Source organism: Barbus barbus (genome assembly GCF_936440315.1).
Source record: "Barbus barbus genome assembly, chromosome: 20".
Classification (NCBI taxonomy): domain Eukaryota; kingdom Metazoa; phylum Chordata; class Actinopteri; order Cypriniformes; family Cyprinidae; genus Barbus; species Barbus barbus.
The window spans coordinates 28805424-28829822 of NC_136748.1; the positions used below are offsets into that span (position 1 = coordinate 28805424).

General features: G+C 38.6%; 1 protein-coding gene across 1 annotated transcript in view; it reads right to left on the bottom strand.

Annotated features, from left to right (window-relative positions):
• Positions 1-24399, bottom strand: part of LOC306885936 (kelch-like protein 29) — a gene marked incomplete at both ends in the record, with an annotated part of 86430 nt that overhangs the window by 25376 nt on the left and 36655 nt on the right. The window contains 2 exons of the mRNA XM_079442761.1: positions 693-875; positions 7973-8171. Coding sequence (XP_079298887.1) covers positions 693-875; positions 7973-8171 — 382 coding nt within the window. The remainder of the gene's footprint in view (positions 1-692; positions 876-7972; positions 8172-24399) is intronic.

Here is a 24399-nt window from a genome sequence, read left to right on the forward strand (position 1 = left end):
TCTCTGCATTCATTTCTGATTTTTATTTTTTTCATTCAGTTCACATTTTCTGTGGTGTGACATGCTAAAAACTTAATGTAAAAAAAATGATTAACAGTATTTTGCCATTTCTTTTAAAGTTATGCATGTGGATTTTGTGAGCTCATAATGCTGGGTAAAATACAACCCAGCGCTGGGTAAAATACGGACAAACCCAGCAATTGAGTTGTTTTGACCCAACGGTTGGGTTACTGGCCAGAAGGTTGGGTCAAATATTTAACCCAACTGTTTTAGAGTGTATTAATTGAAAGACTGCATGGAATATTTGTCACATGCCAGGATCATTTAAAATAAATGACAGAAGGAAAAACTATTTAAATATATATATAACAGCAACTAAGGCATACACTTTCCTTTTCACCATTATAAAAAATGAAATCTAAAAATCTTGATATCCATGGATGTGTTTTGCACTACTCATAAACAGTTTTCACTAACAAATTTCTGCTGCAGCTTTAGAAGCGTCGTCTTTCCTGCTCTATCGATTTTATCCTACTTGATTTGTGTGATATTTAACAGCCAGTCGTAAAGGCCGAGATGAGGAACAGCCATCTGCCTTCCCATCATCCCTCAGAGCGTGAGCTGCTAAATATAAAAGCAGACACCTGCGGGCAGCCACCAAACTGCAAGTGACACACTGTCGGCTTGATTACCTGACAGGTAGATATTATCCCCCGCCGATATGACGGAGAAGAACTCGCAGTTGTAGAAAGGCAGGCTGGCCAGGGGGTACCACTTGTTGTTCTGAGGGTTGAAGCAAGTGACGGCTGTCAGCGAGCGCTGGTTCATGCCGATGACCTGGCGCCCTCCCACCAGCACGATCACCTCAGCGACACCTGCGGAGACACACGCAGAAACAAACACCTTGACATTCACAGAAATAACCTGCTCAAAGCAACACATTGGACCAGATTACACTGCGAGATGGACTGAGCTGCTCTGCAAAACGGGTGTTTGTGAGGGTTATTAATGTGTGACCAAGCAAAACCAGCTGATACTGTCACCGTATTTACACTAGCAGTCAAAACTTTGGATAATAAAGATTTTTTTTATATTTTTGAAAAAAGTCAAAAATAGGGTCAATAAGGCTGTATTTATTTAATCAAAAATGCAGTAAAAACAGTAAAATTGTGAAATATTATTACAATTTAAAATTTCTGTTTTCTATGTGAATATATGTTAAAATGTAAATTATTTCTAAGAGTCAAAGCTGTATTTTCAGCAGCATTACTCAAGTCTTCAGTGTCACATGATCTTCAGAAATCATTCTAATATGCTGATTTGCTGCTCAAGAGACATTTCTGATTATTATCAATGTTGAAAACATTTGTGATGCTTCATATTTTTGTGGAAACCAAATATATGAAGGCATTATAGAAATCTTTTGTAACATTATAAATGTAATTACTGTCACTTTTGATCAATTTAATGTTAAAGTAATAATTTCCTTCTTTAATTTATATAAATCTTACTTACCCCAAACTTATCATAGTTTCCACAAAAATAAGAAGCAGGACAACTGTTTTCAATATTAATAATAATTCATGAACAGCGAAACAGCATATTAAAATGATTTATGACGACACTTAAGACTGTCATAATGATGCTAAAAATTCAGCTTTGCATCAGAGGAATAAATTACAGTTTACTATATATTCAGATAGAACACAGATATTTTAAATTGCAATATTATTTCACAAAAATACAGATTTTACTGTCTTTCTGATCCAAATGAATGCAGCTTTTCTGAGCAGAAGAGACTCATTTCAAAAACATTAAACTTACACTTTTGATCAGTACTGTATGTACAAGGGTTTCTAAGGCCATGTGATGAATAACTGGAGCTTAATGCAGTAAATATGAAGCAGAAAGAAGTCAACAGTGTACTTTTTGACATGCAAGTTCAACAACCAAACAATACATTTAATAGAGCAGTTTTTGTTCAGAGCGAAATTATCAACAAACAGAAGCTGTTTTGTGATCAATTATGAATGTGCTTTCCTCTCTACAGCGCATGAAGTCTCTACAACGACTGCTTATGCCACATCACGGGCCTTTCATTCTGTAATTCATTTTATTCTGACACAGAAACACAAAAAAGACGAAAGAAAATGGAAAAAGGAATATAAGAGGTAGCGAGAAAACCTTTCATAAGAAAAAGGGATATAACCTCGGAGTCAAAAACATGACAATTTTGGAGAGATAAGAAATGTTCCCTGCTAAAAATGAGGCATAACTCAACACAGACTGACAGAAAAGATCCAGAGTGCTATCAGCAAAGTTTGCCCTGACAAAAATATACAAGTATATTTCTATTTAAAGAAAAGTACAGACTCGCTGGCATGACAAAGGCTTCAGGCTCCGTTATTCTGTACTGGCTGAAAGTACCCAACACGATCTTATCATCCAAATTAAAATTCATGACATACATCGTCTTGAAAAATGAATAAATAAAAGAAACAGTGGATCGGGGCAGAAAGGTTCAGGCCTCTGTAACGGCAGAAAATTAAATGTCATTGTTCGCATCTTAAAAAAGGTTTAAAAAAAATACTCTTGCCTTTGATTTCAAAGGATCCTGAAATACAAAAATGAATGATCTCTGGGGACTTTTATTGTCTCCGTGTAATTCTTTTCAATACAATGATTCAATAAAATGAACAAAGACTCGTAGCACACACTGTATACATCTCTCTGGGGAGATACAGCACAATGAATTGCAGCTGCTGATAATGTCGTTTATTTCAATGTGTCTGTCTGTTTTAGATTCCCTAAAGGAATTACGCACACAAGGAAACAAAAAACTATACTGAATGCAATTTGAATGCATGTACTTAATGCATAACTGATATATTATAAAGTGCATAAAATTTGTGGTGTGTGTGTGTGTGAACATACATACACGCACACATATTCATTAAATGAATAAATATGTAATTTATTTGTTTTATATAGAGTCATGCACTTACTGCATATAAATTAAAATTAAAATTGAATAAAAATGATAAGAGAGATATATAATACAGATATTTAATATAATATATATATATACACAATTCTACACACACAGACACACACATACATATATATTAATTTTTGAAATATTTTGTGTTATATATTTTAAACAAATATATCTTTTTAATTTAAGAGAAAAGTTTACTTTTAACTATAGTTTAACTGCTAAAAAAGGCTTCTTTCATGTATTTTATTAAGCAAATACATGAAAATACACGCATCTCTTTTTAATAAATTAGCTTTCTGCAGGCTGTAAAAGCACCAAGCATTGACTGTTTTGAATACGGCGGAATCTATAACAAGTCTCATTTGCATAGAAAGGAGACACATTTATGCTAAAAATAATGACAATAATATAATTTAAATACTCATGACGCAGCTCTATACTGCAGTGCATAGCGAATAAGATGCATGTGCACTGAAACACGCACACTAATGTGACACAACCAGCGGCGTGATATCACAGGCATTTCCAGAGAAGAAAAAAAGCATTTGATTGGCACAAACATCTGCTCGTGTGGCAGCTCTTTCAGCTGCACGACTGCAGGTTGTGTTCCCACTTCACACCAGTACAGCTTCCTGTTATGAGAGCCCCCATTTCTCCCCACAAACAAAACCCCCTTCCCACAAACCCTCACTACATTACAGCAGCAGCATCAATCAAACGCCACGCGACAGCCCTGCTCATGTTCCGCCATCAACCGCATCACAGCGTCCTCCAGCAGGTACCTGACTGTCTGCAGTGACACTTCTGCTTATACGCCAATGTAAAAAAAGTCCTGACGGTTAGTGTTACCCTTTCTTATTTTAATTATCAATAAAGTAGTATTTGATTATCGCGATTTGAAAAACTCAGGGTAATTATTCAGCAAAGTTAGTAAGAGTCTCACGCATTCGCAACATGCAGGTTTCGTTTTGTGTGAAACCATGACTAAAAACAGATTGCTGAGAGAGAAATTATATGAAAGAATGTGTGAATAATAACAATAAATAAAGTAGTGTTTATAAGCGGTTACTGTGGAAACAGCTTTATTTCTGCTGTTCCGTAGGTGCCACCTGCTGTCAGACAGTGGATTTACATTTTATTCAGTCTGTCTGCTGTTTGTTCAGACTAATGTGAAAATTGGACCAATTTTTTGTTGTAAATCTGTAAAACAAGCTAATGTGCAGTTGACCCTTCGCAAAAACCCGCCCTCCTTAGTTACTTAGTTAAATTGGCTGTTTATTACTTTACTTACTTACTTACTTGACTTTTGTCATTTAGCAGACGCTTTTGTCCAAAGCGACTTACAAATAAGAAAAAGTAACTAAAACTAAAAAGTTACAACTCTATAAATACTATCTACCCACATATTTAAGAAAAGAAAGAAATTAAATAAAATTAACACATGCATATAACAACAACATTTCAATAATAAACATATCAATGAAAAAATTAAATAAAAAGCTACTACTATCCCTTGCCGGTGTCCCTGCCCGGTGGAGTCGCACGGTAGAGTCGATGGTCTTTACACTCTTTGGTCTTCACACTAGGAGGGCTTCACACGACGACTGCCGCGACCGCTGCCGCGGTATAATAACCTTTATTATACCAATCTAACAAATGATCATTTCAATTCAGCTGGACCCACTTTCCTGTTTATCAACTACAAATGGCCAAGCAAGTGCACACACTGACAAGATACACGATACAGTACGAGACCAAACGTGATTTCAGCAACTCTCATCCTAGTAAACAAAATAAGCGTTTCCTAGCAACGGCAAATGCGCTAAACACTGAGACAAGTAAATACACTTACGAGCTGATTTTAAACTTCCGCTGATAGACTGCTTCTCTTAAAGACCACTTCCATTACACTGCCTTCTGCTGGCGCTTGAACCCACTTTCCTGTTTATCAACTACAAATGGCCAAGCAAGTGCACACACTGACAAGATACACGATACAGTTACTTTATTAGTGTTTATAAAGCGTATATTAATGCATGACCATATTCTAGATCTCGTCATACTATCCCACTCTTAAACATAACTTACTATAAATAAACAGCAAATCAGGATTAGTTTATTGAGGGAAAACTCAACGTGTATTCTAATCTAAAGTGCTACCGAAATTAACAAGAGCGCCTCTCTCATCTAGTGTTAATGCAACATGGCTGGGATTGGGGCCCGGGGTCCGCGCCCTTCTGCCAGCCTCATGATCTCCCCACAGCGCTCGGCTCCTTCCTGCTGACTGTGCCATTACAGACTCAAGCAGCAGGCGGTCCGCTGCTGATCGCCCCACCTCTGCCCCACTCCAAATCACAGCAATGGATTATGACATGAAAAGAATTCATGGAGCTTTCTGGATTTAGATTTTCCCCAAGACCCTCTAGCAACAGGTTAGGGAGCATAAAACAATAGAGCAGGAGAGAAAACGCACCTTCAAACATGTTTAGAAAAGAAGCTTTGTAGCATTTAAAGTCAGCATGAAATGAGTACTGAGTCTGTTTAATTTCTTAACAGATAATTCCTGATTTAAGAAAAATAAAATACAATCTTTCTTCAAAATGCAATTTCTCGCCTGTAAAATGACTTTTCCTTTCACATGACATCAAAAATCCTTGAATTTTCATGATCTAATAAATCCCAAAAAGATAAAATCAAGCCCCATTATACATTTTTTAAATTTTGGTAAACATTTTTGTTTTTAATCCAAAACACACTACTCAAACTAAGTTTGGGTTGTAAAATAAGTCTTTTCTGCTCACCAAGGCTACATCTATTTGATCAAAACTACAGTAAAAATAGTAATATTGTTAAATATTATTACAATTTCAAATAGCATTTTTCTATGTGAATAATTGTAATATGCTATTTATTCCTGTGATGCAAAGCAGAATTTTCAGGCTTCAGTGTACATAATTGCAGCTTCCAAACTCTTGAGAAATGTATTTTGTATTATGTGAGAAAAATGGGCTGTGAATGTTTTCAAGTTTACTTCACAGGAAAGTTTAGTATGCTAATTACCGCAGAAAATAATTCAACTGACAAAAGACTTGTGTTCACAGTAAATGCACTAATAATGGAAAGCGTCAGCGCTGGAAATAAACATTAAAAATATGCAACAATCACACTGTTTCACAATTATAATTGCAGCATTTACAAACTACGTTACAGCATGACAATAACCAGTCTTTTTTGTCATGTCATGACCAAACAACAAAATAAACCTAGTTCTTTCCACTTGGATGGGTGTTGCTGATATAAAACTTCATCCACCTAGAAAAGCAAGTTCTCTAAAGGTGAAGTGTTTTATTTTGTCCATGTTAAAAAACTGCAAAAAACTCACTGCATGTTAAAACAGCCTCGCTGCATAGGCTACAGTAATTAAAAATGGCAATATGTCACGCTGCTTGAAACACTTACATTTTTTTGTAATTTTTCAGTAAAGCTGCGGCTTTAGCTCAGATTTGGTGTTTTATTTTTTGTTCCATTTTAAAATACTTTCTTGTATCCCAGCCTATATAATTCAACACATTTTTGGACTCCATTGAAAGGTGTAAACACTGTGGCGCTTTCAAAAAGAACAGTGCTATTCAAAAGCAACAACAAAAGATGAATCAAAACAGATTTCCGTTTCTGACTCTTTATATAATAACTCTTTACATAATAATGAATGTAGAGAATTTTAAAGCCCCGCGGTCGGCGGTGAACTGGGTCGTTGGGTGTGATAATTTCAGCGCAGCTTGTCTTAAGTACACACAGGTGAAATTTACCCACTGGCTAAAGCTCAGTAATAAGAGGCGCAGGTGTGCTGACGGCCGCGGCTAACGCTCGCTTTGGCAGCTCTCTGACAGCGCTGTGGCTCTATTCCAGACGCTCCGCTCAACAGCGCTCTGTCACACCGCATCAGGACGGATTTCTATCCAGCACACTGCTGCTGCTTCTATATCTGTGCACTGCATTGTTATAAAACAGTCCTGGCAGCTGATTGGTCAACACATGTTAAAATACACAATATAGTATGAAAATAGGAGCCCTAGTACACAGCATACATAAAGATCAATTACTTACCAGAGTTTACAAGTCACGACCACATCTAATAAAATTAGTCGAGTTAAAGGAATAGGTCACCCATAAATGAAGATATCTTAAAGTTTACTCTTCCTTAGGCCATCCAAGATGTAAACGAGTTTGTTTCTTCATCAGATTTGGAGAAATTCAGGATTCCATCACTTGCTCACCAATGCATCAGAATGGGTGCTGTCAGAATGAGAGTCCAAACAGCTGATAAAAACAATATAATAATCCACACCACTCCAGACCATCAATCAATGTATTGTGAAGCCAAAAACTGTGTGTTCATAAGAAACAAACCCATCATTATGTCCATAGTCCATATTATTGCATCCTCCAGTGAAAAAGTCATCTCACTTGAATCAGGAGTGAAATATGTATAGATTAAGCACCATTTACAATCGAACACAGTACAAAACTATTTTAAACAAATATTTTATGGATTTTGATTAGAGAGACAACAGGAGATGGACTTTTTTACTGGAGGAAGCGTTTTTATGGATTGTGGACTCGTATTTTGGCAAAGGTTTGAAGTTTAAAAACATCTTAATGATGGATTTGTTTCTCACAAACATGCAGCTTTTGGCTTTACAATACATCGATTGATGGACTGGAGTGGTGTGGATTACTTGTGGATTATTGTTATGTTTTTAACAGCTGTCTGGACTCTCATTCTGACGGCACCCATTCACTGCAGAGGATCCATTGGTGAGCAAGTGATGGAATGCTGAATTTCTCCAAATCTGTTCCCCTGAAGAAACAAACTCACAGAAATGCTGCTCAGAGCAGCACCAGTGTGTCTGATGTTCACCACAAGGATCATACTAATCTTGAAGAGACTATAAGCTATCCTGAACAATGTACCGGCAGACAGTCGCGGGCGAGTTCTGGGCGTCTGCATCTCTTGGCGGGCGTGTGGCAGCATGTGGTAGCGCTTGGCTTCGTTCACCAGGTCCCTGCAGGCCTCTGAAGATTTGATCAGCTCCTCGTTGTCCACCACGTTCAGCAGGTAGCTGGGATGGATGAACGGAAGCCGTACCACCGCCAACAGCTCAGACACATGCTGGAAACAGGCAGATGGAGAGGAAACAGAGGACAGAACGAAAGAAATGAGCAGAAAGAGAGAAAGAAAGAAAATGTGAGTTAGCTTTGTGCATTACACTTAATTGTGGTAAATTATCATCACGGATGGCCTCGTGCCTTAACGCAGTATTATTTTTAATGATAAAAAATCTCTGGATAATTAAGATAAAAAAATTCACAGAAAAATTTGTAATGAAGCATTCATGTTTAAAAATTAGCTTCCTAGAAAAAAAAAAAAAAAAACAGTGATCAACAGAGATTCCAACAGAGATCCAAGGGATGCTGTGTGAAGATGCCCATTACAAGCACAGATGTGCCAGTAAATAATAAATAGATACTGATACACATTAATCTGAGACAAACAACCTCTGCTAACGTCAAACAACACAAACATCAAAACAAGTCTGAATATCAGAGCTGGAAGTTAAACATGTTCTTTTTTCCATTTTCAGATGATTTACATTCAACAAACACTGTCAGAAACTGAATAAGTTATATAAGTTATTCAAGTTTGTATAACATGTTTCATACAGAACGATAATTCAACAGACATACAGTAGTTGTTACCTGTAGCAGAAGAATCACTGCTCAATATTATTAACTCGTCATTATATCTAGGTCACATCCCAAAACCTTCAATTTGGCAGTTATTAAGCCTCTTATTAAGAAACCACAACTAGATCCTTGTAGGGATGTAATGGTATGAAAATTTCTTATCACGATTATAGTGACCAAAATTATCACGGTTATCAGTATCATCACGGTATTGTTAAAATGTGCTGGAGATGTTCAAAAAGTACCGACACACAAATCAATTCACCAAGTTTTATATTTAAAAATTAAACAAACAACAAATAAAATGACGTTTTGTTTGCATAATCACTAAAACAATAACATGACCAATGATGTTTGGATTGGACAACTTGACTGACAACAATTTAATAGCATGTTCAAATATCTAATGTAAATGTTCAAATAAAGCTTTGAAAAAGTTTCATAAAAATTTAATCCTCACATTTTAGCCTTTAAATAAAGTAAAGGATTAAGTCAAAATGATAAGTGATTAATAAATGAATATATGCATTTTATCTGCTCCATAAATAATTCTAGATAACTTATCTGAATTGTTTAAATGTGTAGAATACACATAAGCTTGTTTTTCATCAACCAGTCAAAATTTACAGCAGGGCATGCAAATTCGGTACGTTTTTGGCCAGACAGTAACTGCACACAGGCTGAATTTAAATGCAAGTCTCTGTAAATCCACTCTCTGGCACTAGGTGGCGCTTATAGAAAAACTGAATACAGCTGTTTCCAGTAACCTCCGTGAACAAAGCAGCATTGCGATTAAGAACACTTCCTTTAGGTACTACATGGAGTGAGAATGAAAACAAATGCAATCGAATCGTTTCTGAAGACAGTCAGAACCGTCAGAGGTACATTCATATAATTAATTCATTCATATATTCTTTTGCATAATTCCCTCAGCACTCTTTTAAAACCTCCCAGCTTTTCCGCCCCATTTTCAGTCAAAACGAAACTACTCTGCTGCTGTGCGCACGTGAGACTTTTACTTAAAACTGTGCTTTATGCTGGACAGTATTTATTTATCGTGAGTTGTTTAAATCGTGGTAATCGAATACGGTTTTAATGATAATACTAACCGTGGAGAATTTTATCATGATTTATCGTCAAACCGGTAATCGTTACATCCCTAGATCCTAGTGAACCGGTAAATTACAGACCCATGTCAAATTATGCGTTCATGTCTAAAATTTTTCAAAAAGTTGCGTGTGCTCAATTGTACTCCTTCCTGCAAAAAAATTATAACTATGAAGAATTTCAGTCAGGTTTCAGGCCCCATAATAGCACAAATGACTTACTTCTTGCATCAGACCAAAGCTGCATCTCATTGCAAGTTTTATTTGATCTTAGTGCTGCGTTTGACACTATAGATAATGACATACTCAGAGATCAATTACAAAACTTTTAAACTACGACTTTAAGACGATTTAGATCTTACCTGTCCGACTGTTATCACTTTTATTGAAACGGGGAATCATCTCAATTAATGCCAGTAAAGTATGGAGTGCCACAAGGATCTGTCTTAGGCCCGCTGTTATTTTCAATATACGTACATGTCGACTAGGATTGGGCGATGGCTACAAAATTGGCGCCTAGCAATGATTCAAAACAATGCAAAGACATGGTGTGGAGCGACGCGATGCTGAGCTTCTCATTCAGTGTGCGACCAGCTTGAGACACGAATGATTTGCAGATCCTGAGCACAACTGACAAACATCTGATCTTGTACAATGTGTGGTAAGTACTGTCGCTCCATAGTATAAACAGAGTACGTGCGATCGTGAATCTCAAAAGTTAAAGTGAAACTAAAAAGCAATCGCCAAGAAGCAGTTTCAGTGCCAGGCATAATAGCTTCTTCCTGATGCCCACAATTTAGGCTATATACAGTATAATTACCCAATGATATAACAGCGAGATAAATTAGGCTACTGAAATATATATATATATTCCTCCCATCATGTATTTATTCCCTTTTGGCGTCCCGTAGTAGGCTACACAGCATTTTCTTTCCGAACACGGTACTGGGATGCGGCAGATAGCGGGGGGTATGGGGGGTCGTGGAATCATGATGCCGGCTCAACATCGTGATGTCTATCAGCCATTGGCGATGGGCGATGGCATCGTCTATCGGCCCAACCCTAATGTCGACCCTTGGTAATATTACTAGAAAATACGGGATTAGTTTCCATTGTTATGCTGATGTATGCAAAATCCAGAACTAACTGGATGATTTTTACTGTACATTTCTGCCATACAGACATCAACCTGACAGCTTCAACTTAAGCTTCTCCTAAATATAATGTTGAAACTTAAATTTTATGAAAAGCACCATACAAATAAACGTGAATTGAATTGAACACAGGCAGGCTAAAAGTCATGTCAAGATAATTTAAAAGTTCATTTAAAATTAAATGAAAATTAAAAGAAAAATAAGGAGAAAGGTAATTAAATAATTTATGTGTTTAATTAAATTTATATATCATTTGAATAATGTAAATTACATCAGATAATAACCTCTGAAATGTATTTTCAATGTATTTATACATTTATAATGATTATATTCTTAAGATAAATACAATTAAATATATTCATAAAATTAATAAAAATGTATTAAAAGAAATTAAACAAATTAATTTAAACTATGAATGAATGAATGAAATAAATGTATAGAATAATAAATGAATGAATGAATTAAAGAACAAATAAAGTAATAATTAATTACAGAGCAAACAGACAAACAAAGTATATGTACGTTTAATAAAAAGTAAATTCATTCAAATAAATTATAAATGAATGAGCAAATGAATGAATTAAAGAACAAATGAAAGACTAAATTAATTCATTAAATAAACAAATGTTTTGTTTAAATTGAAACTAAATAATAATATTTGAAATATATTTATAATGTATTTATAATATTATATTAATATAAATAAAATATTATAAATTAAATTCATTTCAATAAATTAGTATGAATGAATAAAATGGAATGATAAATTAATGAATTAACAAACAAATAAATACATTTACAAAAAAATGAATGAATGAATGAATTAAAGAACAATCAATTAAATTAAATTAAATTAAATAAGTGTGTGAGTGTGAAGTGACATACGGCCAAGTTTGGTGACCCATACTCGGAATTCGTGCTCTGCATTTAACCCATCCAACGTGCACACACACAGCAGTGAACACACACACACACACACACACAGCAGTGAACACACACACACAGCAGTGAACACACACCCGGAGCAGTGGGCAGCCATTTATGCTGCGGCGCCCGGGGAGCAGTTGGGGGTTCGGGGCCTTGCTCAAGGGCACCTCAGTCGTGGTATTGAGGGTGGAGAGAGCGCTGGACATTCACTGCCCCCACCTACAATCCCTGCCGGCCAACCTTTGGATTACGAGTCCGACTCTTTAACCATTAGGCCATGACTTCCTCCATGAAATAAAACAAACAAATAAAAGAAAAAACAAGCAAATAATTAAATAATGTAGTGCAATGAATTCAAAGTAAAGCATAAGTAAACAGACATGTGTTCAGTTTGGACATGTAGCCATATCCATGCAGCCTGGTAGATATGTTAAACCCACATTATGCATCTGGTCAACAATCCCACCATGATCCTGAGTGTTATCAGAGCTGGTCAGTTTTTATTTGTTTGATAACAGGCCGTGTGAACAGCTTGACGTTCAGGTGATCCTTTCCAAACACTGCTTTTTTGGGCTCGATCAACAGCGGGTTTCCATGGTGAATAATCCCAGCGTGCCATCGCTCCTTGTCCACTATATCTCCAGCGGGATTGTCAACATAAAAAGACACGGACGACATCTGGTGTGGCTCACCGTCGCTTTCTCACGACGATTAATTTCAAAAGGACCATTCGTTTCGAACAAAACGTATCTGCATGCGAGAACGTGCAGTATTTCCAACCAGAAAGGAAGAAAGGTCAGAGATTTACTGGTGGCACTGGTGGCATTTTACTAAAGTCCCCAGTGAGACTGGAAATATCTGCACTGTCACTTCCAGACAGTTTATCAATCTGGCATTTCAGGTAGGGACTCAAAACCAGTCGTGGCATGAGAACGGATCAAATAAATGAAAAATGGTATCTGAAAAAAGGCATTTCTAGCAATCTAGAGGCAGCATGGCCGCCGAAGAAATCCCTCAGGATTACAACCATTCCCTCCACTGCTCAGGCAATCAAGACTTATCGACTGAATGATCTAGGAATCCAAATGCAGCTCCTCTCACCACTTGCCTGAGCGTATCTGCAATAATGTCATGCCATGAGGGAGCCAGACTATGGCACGCTGAATACCAGATTAAGACAGCACAAACCGCAGCTTTACTGGGCCAAAAGATGAATCATCAGCCGGCTGAACGCTGAGTAAAAACATAAATGCAAGGTCAGAAAACATGGATGCTTTCAGTGCAAACATATCTGATCTACAGTATATGATGTGCGCAAGTGATTCCGGATGGGATGAAATGCACGCATTAGCCTCTTTATCACTTCCCGATAATCACGGGAAGATACAACAGAATGAAGAGCGATTAGATGTGTGTTTCAAGCTTTACTTGTGATGGGAAATTGCTTTGCTTCTAAAACCAATCATATGTCTGGAGATAATGTGCATGCAGATGCATTTTGTTCAAAATAAAGGACTTTTAACAGATGGATGATTCATTCTAAAATTTGGATGCTATTTTTGAGTTGGCAAGACAAAAAAGTGCTGCTATGAAACATCACACTCTGTCCGTATATATTCACATGTATCACGAGGCATCTGTCAATCTGACACAGTGTTGTGGCACTTCACCGATGCGTCCTAACAGAACAGCTACATTTGAATGCATCAGAACAGACAGCTGCGTGTTTGAAACTCATCAAATTGCTATTGATCTCTGACAAGTAAAAACACCTGTCAGCCACAGGTTTCTGATTCAATACATTTGACAGATATTCCCATTTACAGGAGGAAGCAACTTCACATCGTCTCTTTCTTTCTCTCTAGCTGATGAAAAGACAAATCACGGCAAGACATAAAAAATCTATTCTTTAAAATACAAAAATATCGGTCTGGAATGCTTGATTCTGGTTGATCAATTCGCTGCATTCTGCAGTTAAGTCTGTGAGGTTCATAGAATCAAAACCTTTTAAGTTTTAGGCACTTAGCACCAGTTTACACTGTTTTACAGGAAACAGCAGTGATCACAGGCAAACACTTACTAAGCTATTGTTTGCATTATTACAGCCATTCATTCTCAAGAGGAACATGTTAGCAGTTAAGATAAGTATAAGATCAGTGTAAGGAGTTAGATAAGCATAGCCCAACTAAAAAAATAAATACAAATAAATAAATCTGAAAAAAACCCATCTTAGGCCACAATGCAAAGCAATAAAATAACATGAAATGTAATAAAACACAATGCAAAAAAATTATTATTTTTATTATTATTTATTATTACTGGTCTCTATTATTTCAAATATATATTCAAGACATACCATCTTTAAACAGCATGTAAAAGCACAACTAATTTGGGGATTGGACACTTCATGCATCAATGTTTCGTCCTGTCCAGGCTTTACAGTATGATGAAAGTCAAAAGTCTGTTTCCACTAGACTCCATCAGGGCACAGACAAACAGAAAAGACAGAAACAAACCAAAAACATATAACCGGCAAAAAACCCACCACCTCCCCCAAAAAACGGTCTCCTGACAATAATCGCTCTAATATTTCATTTCATGGCCAGAAACGCTCGCTGTGCTCTTCACGTTTTCCTCCAGACATATAATAAACAGCCATCCCCAAGGCAGGCCGTAACATGCTGGAATCAAATTTGCGATGTTTATTTTGCTGCTTGTAAATATAAAATTTCTCTATTAGAGCCATAAATCATGAAGCCGAGTGGCTCTCTGTGCGAATCTGAGTACAGATGCTAATAGAAAGTGAAAATTCAGGGAGATTTCTTGCTTGTGTTTCTGTGCTTGAGGCCACAGCAGTTTGATAAAGAAACACAGAAACAGAAGTGAGAGAGGGAGAGAGCTACATACACACAAAGACAGTCATGCAATAAAAATATATTAGATAACAGGAGGGGAGACAGAAAGCAGAATCCTGAGCGGGACAGCAGACTGACGCGCAGCCACTGTGAGCGCCGTTTGATGGATGGGGAGCGTCGGCGCACTGAAAAGAAGACAGATTAAGCATGTCCAAGAAACACTTTTCTCTCTGTGGAATATACAGAGAGATGCGTATCCCGGTGCGGCACAACAGTCAGCGGCGCTGCAGCCGGTCAGCGTCATCTCTAATGATGCCTGTGTGCTGAGATAAAGCACAAGTCTGCGGCTCACGGTGAAAAACGACCTGGGAAAACAGCCTCCGTCGCAATACTCAGCAATTGCATTTCACGGTAAACCAGAGTCAGCACACAGGCCAGACCGGAGCAAGAGCTGCCGGATACACGCAACAAACGTTTAATAAATCTGTGATCTGTCCTACTGCGCAGAACACTCATCATATAGAGGAGAAAACAATAAACTGAATGATAAATTGACTGAAATTATGTTCTAGAAACAATGTTAAATAAAAAATTATTAAATAAATAAAATAAAATAGTGCCTGGTCTTGAAGAAAAGATATTTCTGAAAGTCTGTTAAGCCCTTTTCTATAGAAATGTTTATAGAAATAAAGTTATTAAATTATAAGCTTTTGATTAAAAATGTGTTTGCAATGTATGTTTAAAGATGATGATGATAATAATATACAAATAAATAAAAGAAAATAAAACACGTTTAAATAAAGCTAAATAAAAATACAAAATTTAAATAAAGATGAAGTGCTTGAGCTCAAAGATAATATATTTTAAAACGATGATATATATAAAAATTGATTGAAATTATGTAAAAATGAAATAAAAGCGAGCCTGATGGAAGTATATTTCTAAAAAACTGCTAAACTATTTTGATAGAAATGCTTAAAGAAATAAATTTATGATTTATTAAAAAATATATTATATTTGATCTTTTATAACTATTTTCTTATGACGTTTTGTAATGCTGACCTTTGGATAAACCCTGAAGTGAATCAAGAGGCCACGATTGTGCATGTAGTCATTTTTCGTTTGCATATACGGTTTTTGTGGGGTTTGAACAGCACAAGAAAATATATTTTTTTTAAGAATTACAGAGCTCAAAAGGTTCTTCAGTACCAGACTGACCCTATTCTCTTGGGCGAAAAAAAATCAAGATTGCACCAAGTTTATGGATCACTACACAGCACCAAAGCAGGAAAAGAGTCTTAAAGCACTTTAAAGTAGCCATTTAAAAATGGCCAAAATGGTGGAAATATTGGCAGGTTATACATATTTATACCCGTCCATCCCAAAAGGGTCAATTAAATCAAAACTTCTAACTGCTTGTCTTGACCTCCTGAGAATAGTGTCCAGTGCTGAATAATGACCCTTTCTCCAGTTCCAAGGGTCCAGAAGCTCTTTCTTTATGACTGTTTTAAAGTGCATTGAACTGGTTTTGTATTTTTGCTGTAATCCGTCTGGTGAACTTCCACAGTACAGTGAATGTTAATCCTTCAGTCCACACAAAACACAACTCATTCTTTCTCACCTACAGTACAGCGCCAGTTTGTTTGTGTGAGGAAGTTGTGATTTCTAGTAGGATGTAGGCGTTCTGCTGCTAAAAAGAACTAAGAAATGTGTAATGAGGAATAAAAAAAAATAACAACTCAGAGCTGCAAGCACAGGCTAAAATAACTCGCATTAAACTTGCATTAGATTTAATGAAGGTACTATTCAAACGTCCATGCATTATTTTAATTCAAGCATTATATTTAATCTACAAAAGCAGGCTTTGTCTTCTAGCTTTCATGACTTAATTTTCATGACATTTTGATCTTAATCTACTTCCTGCTCAATGAATGCCAAATAAACTGCCAAAAAATAAATAAAAAAATACAATAAAATAAATAGATAAATAAAAAAAACTTATTTGAAGTGAAGTGACATACTGCCAGGTTTGGTGACCCATACTCGGAATTTGTGCTCTGCATTTAACCCATCCAACGTGCACACACACAGCAGTGAACACACACACACCCGGAGCAGTGGGCAGCCATTTATGCTGCGGTGCCCGGGGAGCAGTTGGGAGTTCGGTGCCTTGCTCAAGGGCACCTCAGTCGTGGTATTGAGGGTGGCGAGAGCGCTGGACATTCATTCCCCCCACCTACAATCCCTGCTGGACCTGAGACTCGAACCCGCAACCTTTGGATTACGAGTCTGACTCTCTAACCATTAGGCCACGACTTCCCCAATAGGCCAAAACTTCCCCATTTCACCCCATAAGCAAAAAGAAAGGAATAAAGCAATTATATTTTGCAGATATATTTTTACATTTTGACATGAAAATGCAGTACATTCACTCCTATAACCTGTTATGTCATTCATGCATAAATAAATTCCTGAATGCATAAAAATTCATAAATTACACAAATAAATAAGTGCATTAAAAAGCAATGCTCAAAATATGAATGTATAAATAAGTAAACATAAGTAAATGCAGAAAATAGCCATGCATAAATGCATGAATAAATACATAAAATGATAGTTTGCATACGTTTAATTTTTTACCTTTTTAATAAAAATGTAGCACATTGATTTCTATAATATCAGTTATTTTACCAATGCATGCTAAATAAATGCATAAATAAATGCAAAACATGCAAGAAACCATAAATAAGTTAATATAAATGTGAATGTATAAAAATAATATAATGATAATTTTTTGTCAATCAAAATAGCACATTATAATATGCATTATTATTAAAACGCACATTATGCATTTCAAAAGCTTTTCAATTGGTTTGCATACATAGTGGACATGAGAACGTCTCCGTTACGTATGTAACCCTCGTTCCCTGATGGAGGGAACAGAGATGTCACGACGGGTGGCCGACGAATTGGGATCTCGCTTAGAGAGATCAATCCACTTTGAGTGTAACTAAACGAGCCAATGCACATTGGCATGCGATTATTGCATCCAGCTGCCACTGATCACAGTGTTAGTATAAGTAGGCAGCAGGTGCAGCACATATTCAGGTTTTCGCTGAGGAGCCGAGCCGAGCCGTTGATCCGGCTGCTCAGAGGTGGTACAGCCGTGGCGACGGGACGTGACATCTCCGTTCCCTCCTTCAGGGAATGAGGGTTACATACGTAACCGAGACGTTCCCTTTCAGTTGGTCATTCCGAGTCACGTCGGGTGACTGACGAATTGGGATCCCTACCAAAGGGCCACGGATACTGCCCCTTCCAGTGACCTGTGGAAGCCTCCTGCGCCCCTACTTTTTGGCGTAGGTCAGGGCTTACCACAAGAAGACCAGCTACTGTGCTATGGCACTACCCACTCAGTAAGATTGGATAACACTGGGAAAACGTACCCGTTCCACTTGGAACAGGAATGCTGCGGAAGCCCAACCTTCCCGAAGGAGGTTCAGAACATGCTTAGGTGCATAAGGAATATTAGAGGTGATTATAGCCTCTTGGATAATGGCAGAACGTCTGCCGGGGAAACACGGGCTCGGAGGCTATACCGTGGGCTTACACATATGGAATCCAATTAGGTTTCTACATATGGAACCAAGCCCTCTCCCGGTTCTCACGGATTCATCGAGTGAGGGCCTGGCACCGGACGCTCTGCCACGTCTGGCTGCCGAGGGGATGGAGGAGCTCGACAGGGTCTACAGTACTGACTCTCCGGAGCAGTTTTAGCAAGCCGACCCGAAACTGGAGCCTCTCAGTGCTTCTACCCATTTGAGGTGAGAACACAGGAGGAGACCGGTTCCACACGAAGGCTATATAATCTAGCGAACGTGTTAGGGGTCGCCTAGCCCGCAGATCTACAAATATCTGCCAGCGAGCCAACGCCCAGGAGGATGCAACACTTCTAGTAGAGTGGGCTCTCAACCTGAACGGGCAGGGCACACCCTGTACCTGATAAGCCAGGGTGATGGCGTCCACTATCCAGTGGGACATCCTCTGCTTGGAGTCGGCATTCCCCTTCTGCCAGCCTCCGTGACAGACAAAGAGCTGGTCTGAAGTCCTGAGTAGTGGGAACCTTGGGCACATAGCCAGGCCGGGGTCTCAGGATAACCTGGGAGTCAGCCGGCCCAAACTCTAGGCACAAATCGTCGACCGAAAATGCGTGCAGGTCCCCTTGATGGAGGCCATTGCCAGCAGGAGCAGAATCTTCATTGAAAGAAACTTCAGCTCGACTGTCTGCAAAGGCTCAAATGGGCCCAGCTGTAGTGCTCTGAGCACTAGAGACAGGTCCCAAGAGGGTATAGAGGGGGGCCGTGGAGGATTTAACTTTCTCGACCCCCTTAGGAACCTGATGACCAAGTCATGCTTCCCCACTGACTTCCCTTCCACGGGGTCGTGGTTTACAGCAATTGCAGCCACATAGACTTTTAGGGTAGAGGAAGACAGCCTTCGCTCCAACCCCTGCTGCAAGAAGGACAGCACGCCTCCGATTGGGCACTTCCGGGGGTCTTCTCGATGAGAAGAACACCATTCGATGAACAGGTTCTAGTTCAAGGCATAAGCAAGTCTCGTAGACGGCGCTCTCACCGAAGTGATGGTGTCAACTAGACAGACTGGGAAGCGCTAGCCAGGCTCCCAGAAACCACACAAGTGGCACCAACGGAACCACCGATGTACCCGCGGTGGGACAGCGAAGGGGAACACAGGGACCCGGCGGAATCCTGCGGAATCTCCGTATACCCCCGTGCTGCCCCACTGTCGAGGGTGGTGAGGGAGGACGAGTCACCGGGACCGTTTCAGGCAGTGAAAGGTGCCGTCCACGACCCAGTGAGCTCATCCTGCACCTACGGGAAGAAAGGTACCAGGGTGGAGCCCTGAGAACCAGCGGGAGCCACCCGAATCCTCATCTCCAGAAAGGTCTGGCTCACCCTCCGATGCAGCGATCGACATCCGATCGACAGGGGGAGCACCAAAGGATACAAGTGGTACCCCACGAGAGGGTCCAGCCTGTTCTTATCTGCAGCTCCACAGGCTGCGAAGTGCCGGTGGAAGGAGGAACCCTCGGAGGTTGGTTCCTCGGCGGGGAATTCCTCACCGTCACCGTAAGACCTGTCCGGCTACTTCCAGAAGTAGAGCCCCCTAGATCTAGGCAGAGGTACGGGCACCCCGCCCCTTTGCAGGAAACTGAGTCTGGTCCGCAACTCCACGACGGTCATTTTCCCGCAAAGGGAGCATGACTCGTCCACGAAAGCCACCTCAGCGTGCTTAACGCCCAGACACGAGAGGCAACGATCATGACCATCACCCGGCGCCAGGTAACGACTGCATCCAGAAACGCACGGATGGAAAGGCATCTTTAAAAAGACGTTCCACCCGTGAATGTCTCTTTTAGAATTCGCTCTTTCAGAATTCGCTTTTTTTAGTGTGCTGAAGCGCACAGGGGAGATGGGACCTGAGACTTGAGAGAGGGCATCATTAAAACGACTGACCCGACAGAGCTTGTGCGGACCTCACCCGAACACACAAAACCAGCCTGACATAAACAACAAAAACATCTGACTGCGATTTTTCACCTGTTTTATGGTGAAAACAGTGCATCTGATCACGTAAGAGACATGGTTTGAGGAATCACTCATGTTAGGAGCGCAAACGCTGCAGGTTAATACTACAGACTCAATTTATTGAAATGGAAAAGGATTTTACAGCTTCTTAATTTATTTAATATTACTAATTTACTTACAGTATATATATATAATTTTGACATTTTCATGAAAATGTAGCACAGTAACTAATAAAATATCATGTCTCAATATCATCAATCAGTCAATTAATCAATACATTTATTGAGACAACATTTTTCACAAGTACATGATTTGAGGAATCATTTTTTCGTAATTCATCATGTTTGGAGCACAAACACTGCAGATCATACAGATTCTCAATTCAATGAATATTACAGATTCAATGCTTTCATCATGTGTCCTAAGTAATAAGATGCATCATTTTCACCATGAAACAGGCGAAAACCCCCATACTTCAGATTTTAACAAGACGACATGTAGATATTAAGGTGTTTTTGTAATTTCACATGAGGAGACATGTCTTTTTCAATAAATTGAGAATCTGTAATATCCTTACATAAAACAACTTGTTAATGCCTAGAGTCTCTGATCTTTCACCTGTTTACCGGTAAAATGATATCACTTTAGTACAAGATTTGAGAAATACAACACAAACGCTGCAGGATATTACAGATTCACAATTTATTGAAAATTGTGAATCTGTAATATTCACATACAAATAAATATTCCCCAAAAAAAACCCATGTTGTCTGGATATAAGTTAGATCAGCCTTTTTAGGCTGATTTAATTCCAGTGTTTCAAACCGATGCTGAATTATGTGAACCTGCTACCCGATGTTAATTATGGCATAAAAAGAACAAAGTCGCTCATAAAAGAGCAGTTAACTGTGGGAAACAGAAGCCAATATTCATGAAAAAAAACTATCGTTTTGATGGCATTCAGATACGGTATCTTATCCAACACCCCGAGGCTCTTTTAAAACGATGAAGCGTTTAGAGCATAAAACACTTTTAATTTTCCATCCACTTACATTACAATAGTGGGACTGTATTCAGTGGCGCAACATTTCCATATTTAGAATGAGTAACCGAAGAAAAGGCCGTAAAGTTACAGCGTGTGATTTATATACTGCACTGTCAAACTGAGGAGAAACTGTTCGATACACAGAATAAAAGAGCAGAAAATAAAGACAGAGACAGAGAGAGAGCACAAAAGACTGTAAATAAAGAAGGAGTGTTTTTCCCCCCCAAAGTTCTGCTTCAGTGCCATGCTGGATTTGTGATTTCATAGGCTACACCCCAGGGAAACAGCGTGAAGTAGAGGAACTCATTTCAGCCTGAATTCAGATTGATTTCCTATCCAGTTCCTTCTCAATGGAGGCAGTGCAGGGCCAAATAAACATAAGGTCACTGGATCAATCTCTGTCGCTTCCTTCTCATGCCATCTGATCTAGTTTCACAGCTACGCTTCGTGCACTCCAAACACTCAGCTCAATTGGCTCGTGCACTTCGAAAGAAGCACATTTATTTAACAGACATATACCGGAGGAGTTAAGTCGAAGTGTTTTGGGGAGTAACATCGGTTTCTGGGGTAGTATAATATACTATTATAGAAGTGCAGCAATATACAGTCATGGCCAAAAATATCGGCAACCTTGGTAAATATGATCAAAGAAGGCTGTGAAAATTAATCTGCATTGTTAATCCTTTTGATCTTTTATTTAAAAAAAAATGCACAAAAATCTAACCTTTCATTGGATAATAATTTAAAATGGGGAAAATATCATTATGAAAGAAATGTTTTTCTCTAATGCACATTAGCCACAATTAATGGTATTTACGGTATAATACTTTTTGAACCCTCCATTTGCCAGTTTAACAGCTCTAAATTTTCTCCTATAATGCCTTATGAGGTTAGAGAACACCTGACAAGAAATCAGAGACCATTCCTTGATCCAGAATCACTCCAGACCCTTTAGATTCCCAGCTCCATGTTGGTGCTTTTTCTATTCAGTTCACCTCACTCATTTTCTACAGGGTTCAGGTCAGAGGACTGGAATGGCCAGCAGAAGCTTGGTTTTGTGCTCAGTGACCCATTTTTGTCTTGTTTTTGAGGTTTGTGTTTGGATTATTGTCCGGTTGGAAGATCCAAACATGGCCCATTATAAGATTTCTAACAGAGTCAGTCACTTGTTGATTTTTTATCTGTTGGTATTTGATAGAATCCATGATGCCATGTCCAAGATGTCCAGGGCCTCCAGCAGAAACATAAGCTCACAACATAAAAAATACAGCAGTATATTTCATTGTACACACACTGTGGTACTTTTTATCTGCTGCTAGTGTTTGCTGCTAAAAAGCTAATTTTTTTAGTTTCATTTGACCATAGAAGTGAAGTGAAGTGACATACTACCAAGTATGGTGACCCATACTTGGAATTCGTGCACACACACAGAGCAGTGAACACACACACCGTGAACACACACCCGGAGCAGTGGACAGCCATTTTATTTTTATGGCTGTCCATTTTTATGCTTTTTTTAAAGGTTTTCTGACCCCGAGACTCAACTATTTTCTGCAGTTCTCCAGCTGTGGTCCTTGGAGAGTCTTTAGCCACTCAAACTCTCCTTGTCACCATGCATTAGGACGATATAGACACACATCCTCTTCCAGGCAGTTTCGTAATATTTTCTGTTGATTGGAAATCCTTAATTATTGCCCTCATGGTGGAAATGGGAATTTTCACTGCTCTAGCTCTTTTATAAAAGCCACTTCATTAATTTGTGAAGTTGAATTATCTTTTGCTTCACATCAGAAATATATTCTTTGGTTTTTACTCATTGTGAAAAAAAATATATATTTTTTTAAATAATTCAAAATATAGAGTACCTATGCATTTATATTATCAAAAATACAGTAAAACAGTAATATTGTATGTAGTGCCCTCCATAAGTATTGGAACAGTAAAGGCAAAATTGCTCTGTTGGCTGTGGAGTCAAGACATTTGCAAATATGACTAAAAGATGAATATGAGACAAAACTACAGAATGTAACATTTTATTATTAGCCATTTCAACACATACATGTTTTACCAAATAAAAAGAACAGCACTTTTAGAGTCCATCCCACTCATTGATGTGAGCATAAGTATTGGGACAGTTGAACATAAGGCAGATATAAAAGATTAAAAGCTATTATTTAGTTGCAGATCCCTTGCACACAATCACAGCAGTGAGTCTGTGACCCATAGACATCACCAGACTCTTGGTCTCATCCTTTGAAATACTTTTCCCAGCCTTTAATGCAGCCAATTCCAATTGTTGCTTGTTTTGGGGAGTTTCTGCCTTTACTCTCCTCTCCAGCTGCTGAAATTCATGTTCAATCAGATTTAAATCTGGAGACTGACTTGGGCAATATAAGACTTTCCATTTCTTTGCCCTTATAAATTCCTTGACGGAACTGGCAGGGTGTTTTGGGTCATTGTCCTGATGCAATATGAAGCACTTCCCAATGAATCTGGTGGCATTTTCTTGAATATCGGTAGGCAAGATGGTTTTGTACCCTTCCAAATTCATTCTGCTACTATCATCATACATTAAGTCATCAGTAAAGTTGAGAGGGCCTGTTCCAGAGACAGCCATGCATGCCCATGCCATGACACTCCCTCCACCATGCTTTACAGATGAGGCTGTATGCTTGGGATCATTTGCAGTTCCCTTTTTTCTCCACATTTTTGCTTTCCCATCACTTAGACAAAGGTTCATCTTTGTCTCATCGGTCCATAAACACAGTTCCAAAACTCTTCCGGCTCACCTTTGTGCTTTTTTGCAAACTCTAATCTTGCCTTTCTATTTTTGGTGCTGGTCAGAGGTTTGCATCTTGCTGTGTAGCATCTGTAATTCTGTGTCAAAGTCTCCTGAGGACAGTAGATTGTCAGAGTATCACCCCAGCTTTCTGGAAGTTGTTGGTGATTTTACAGAC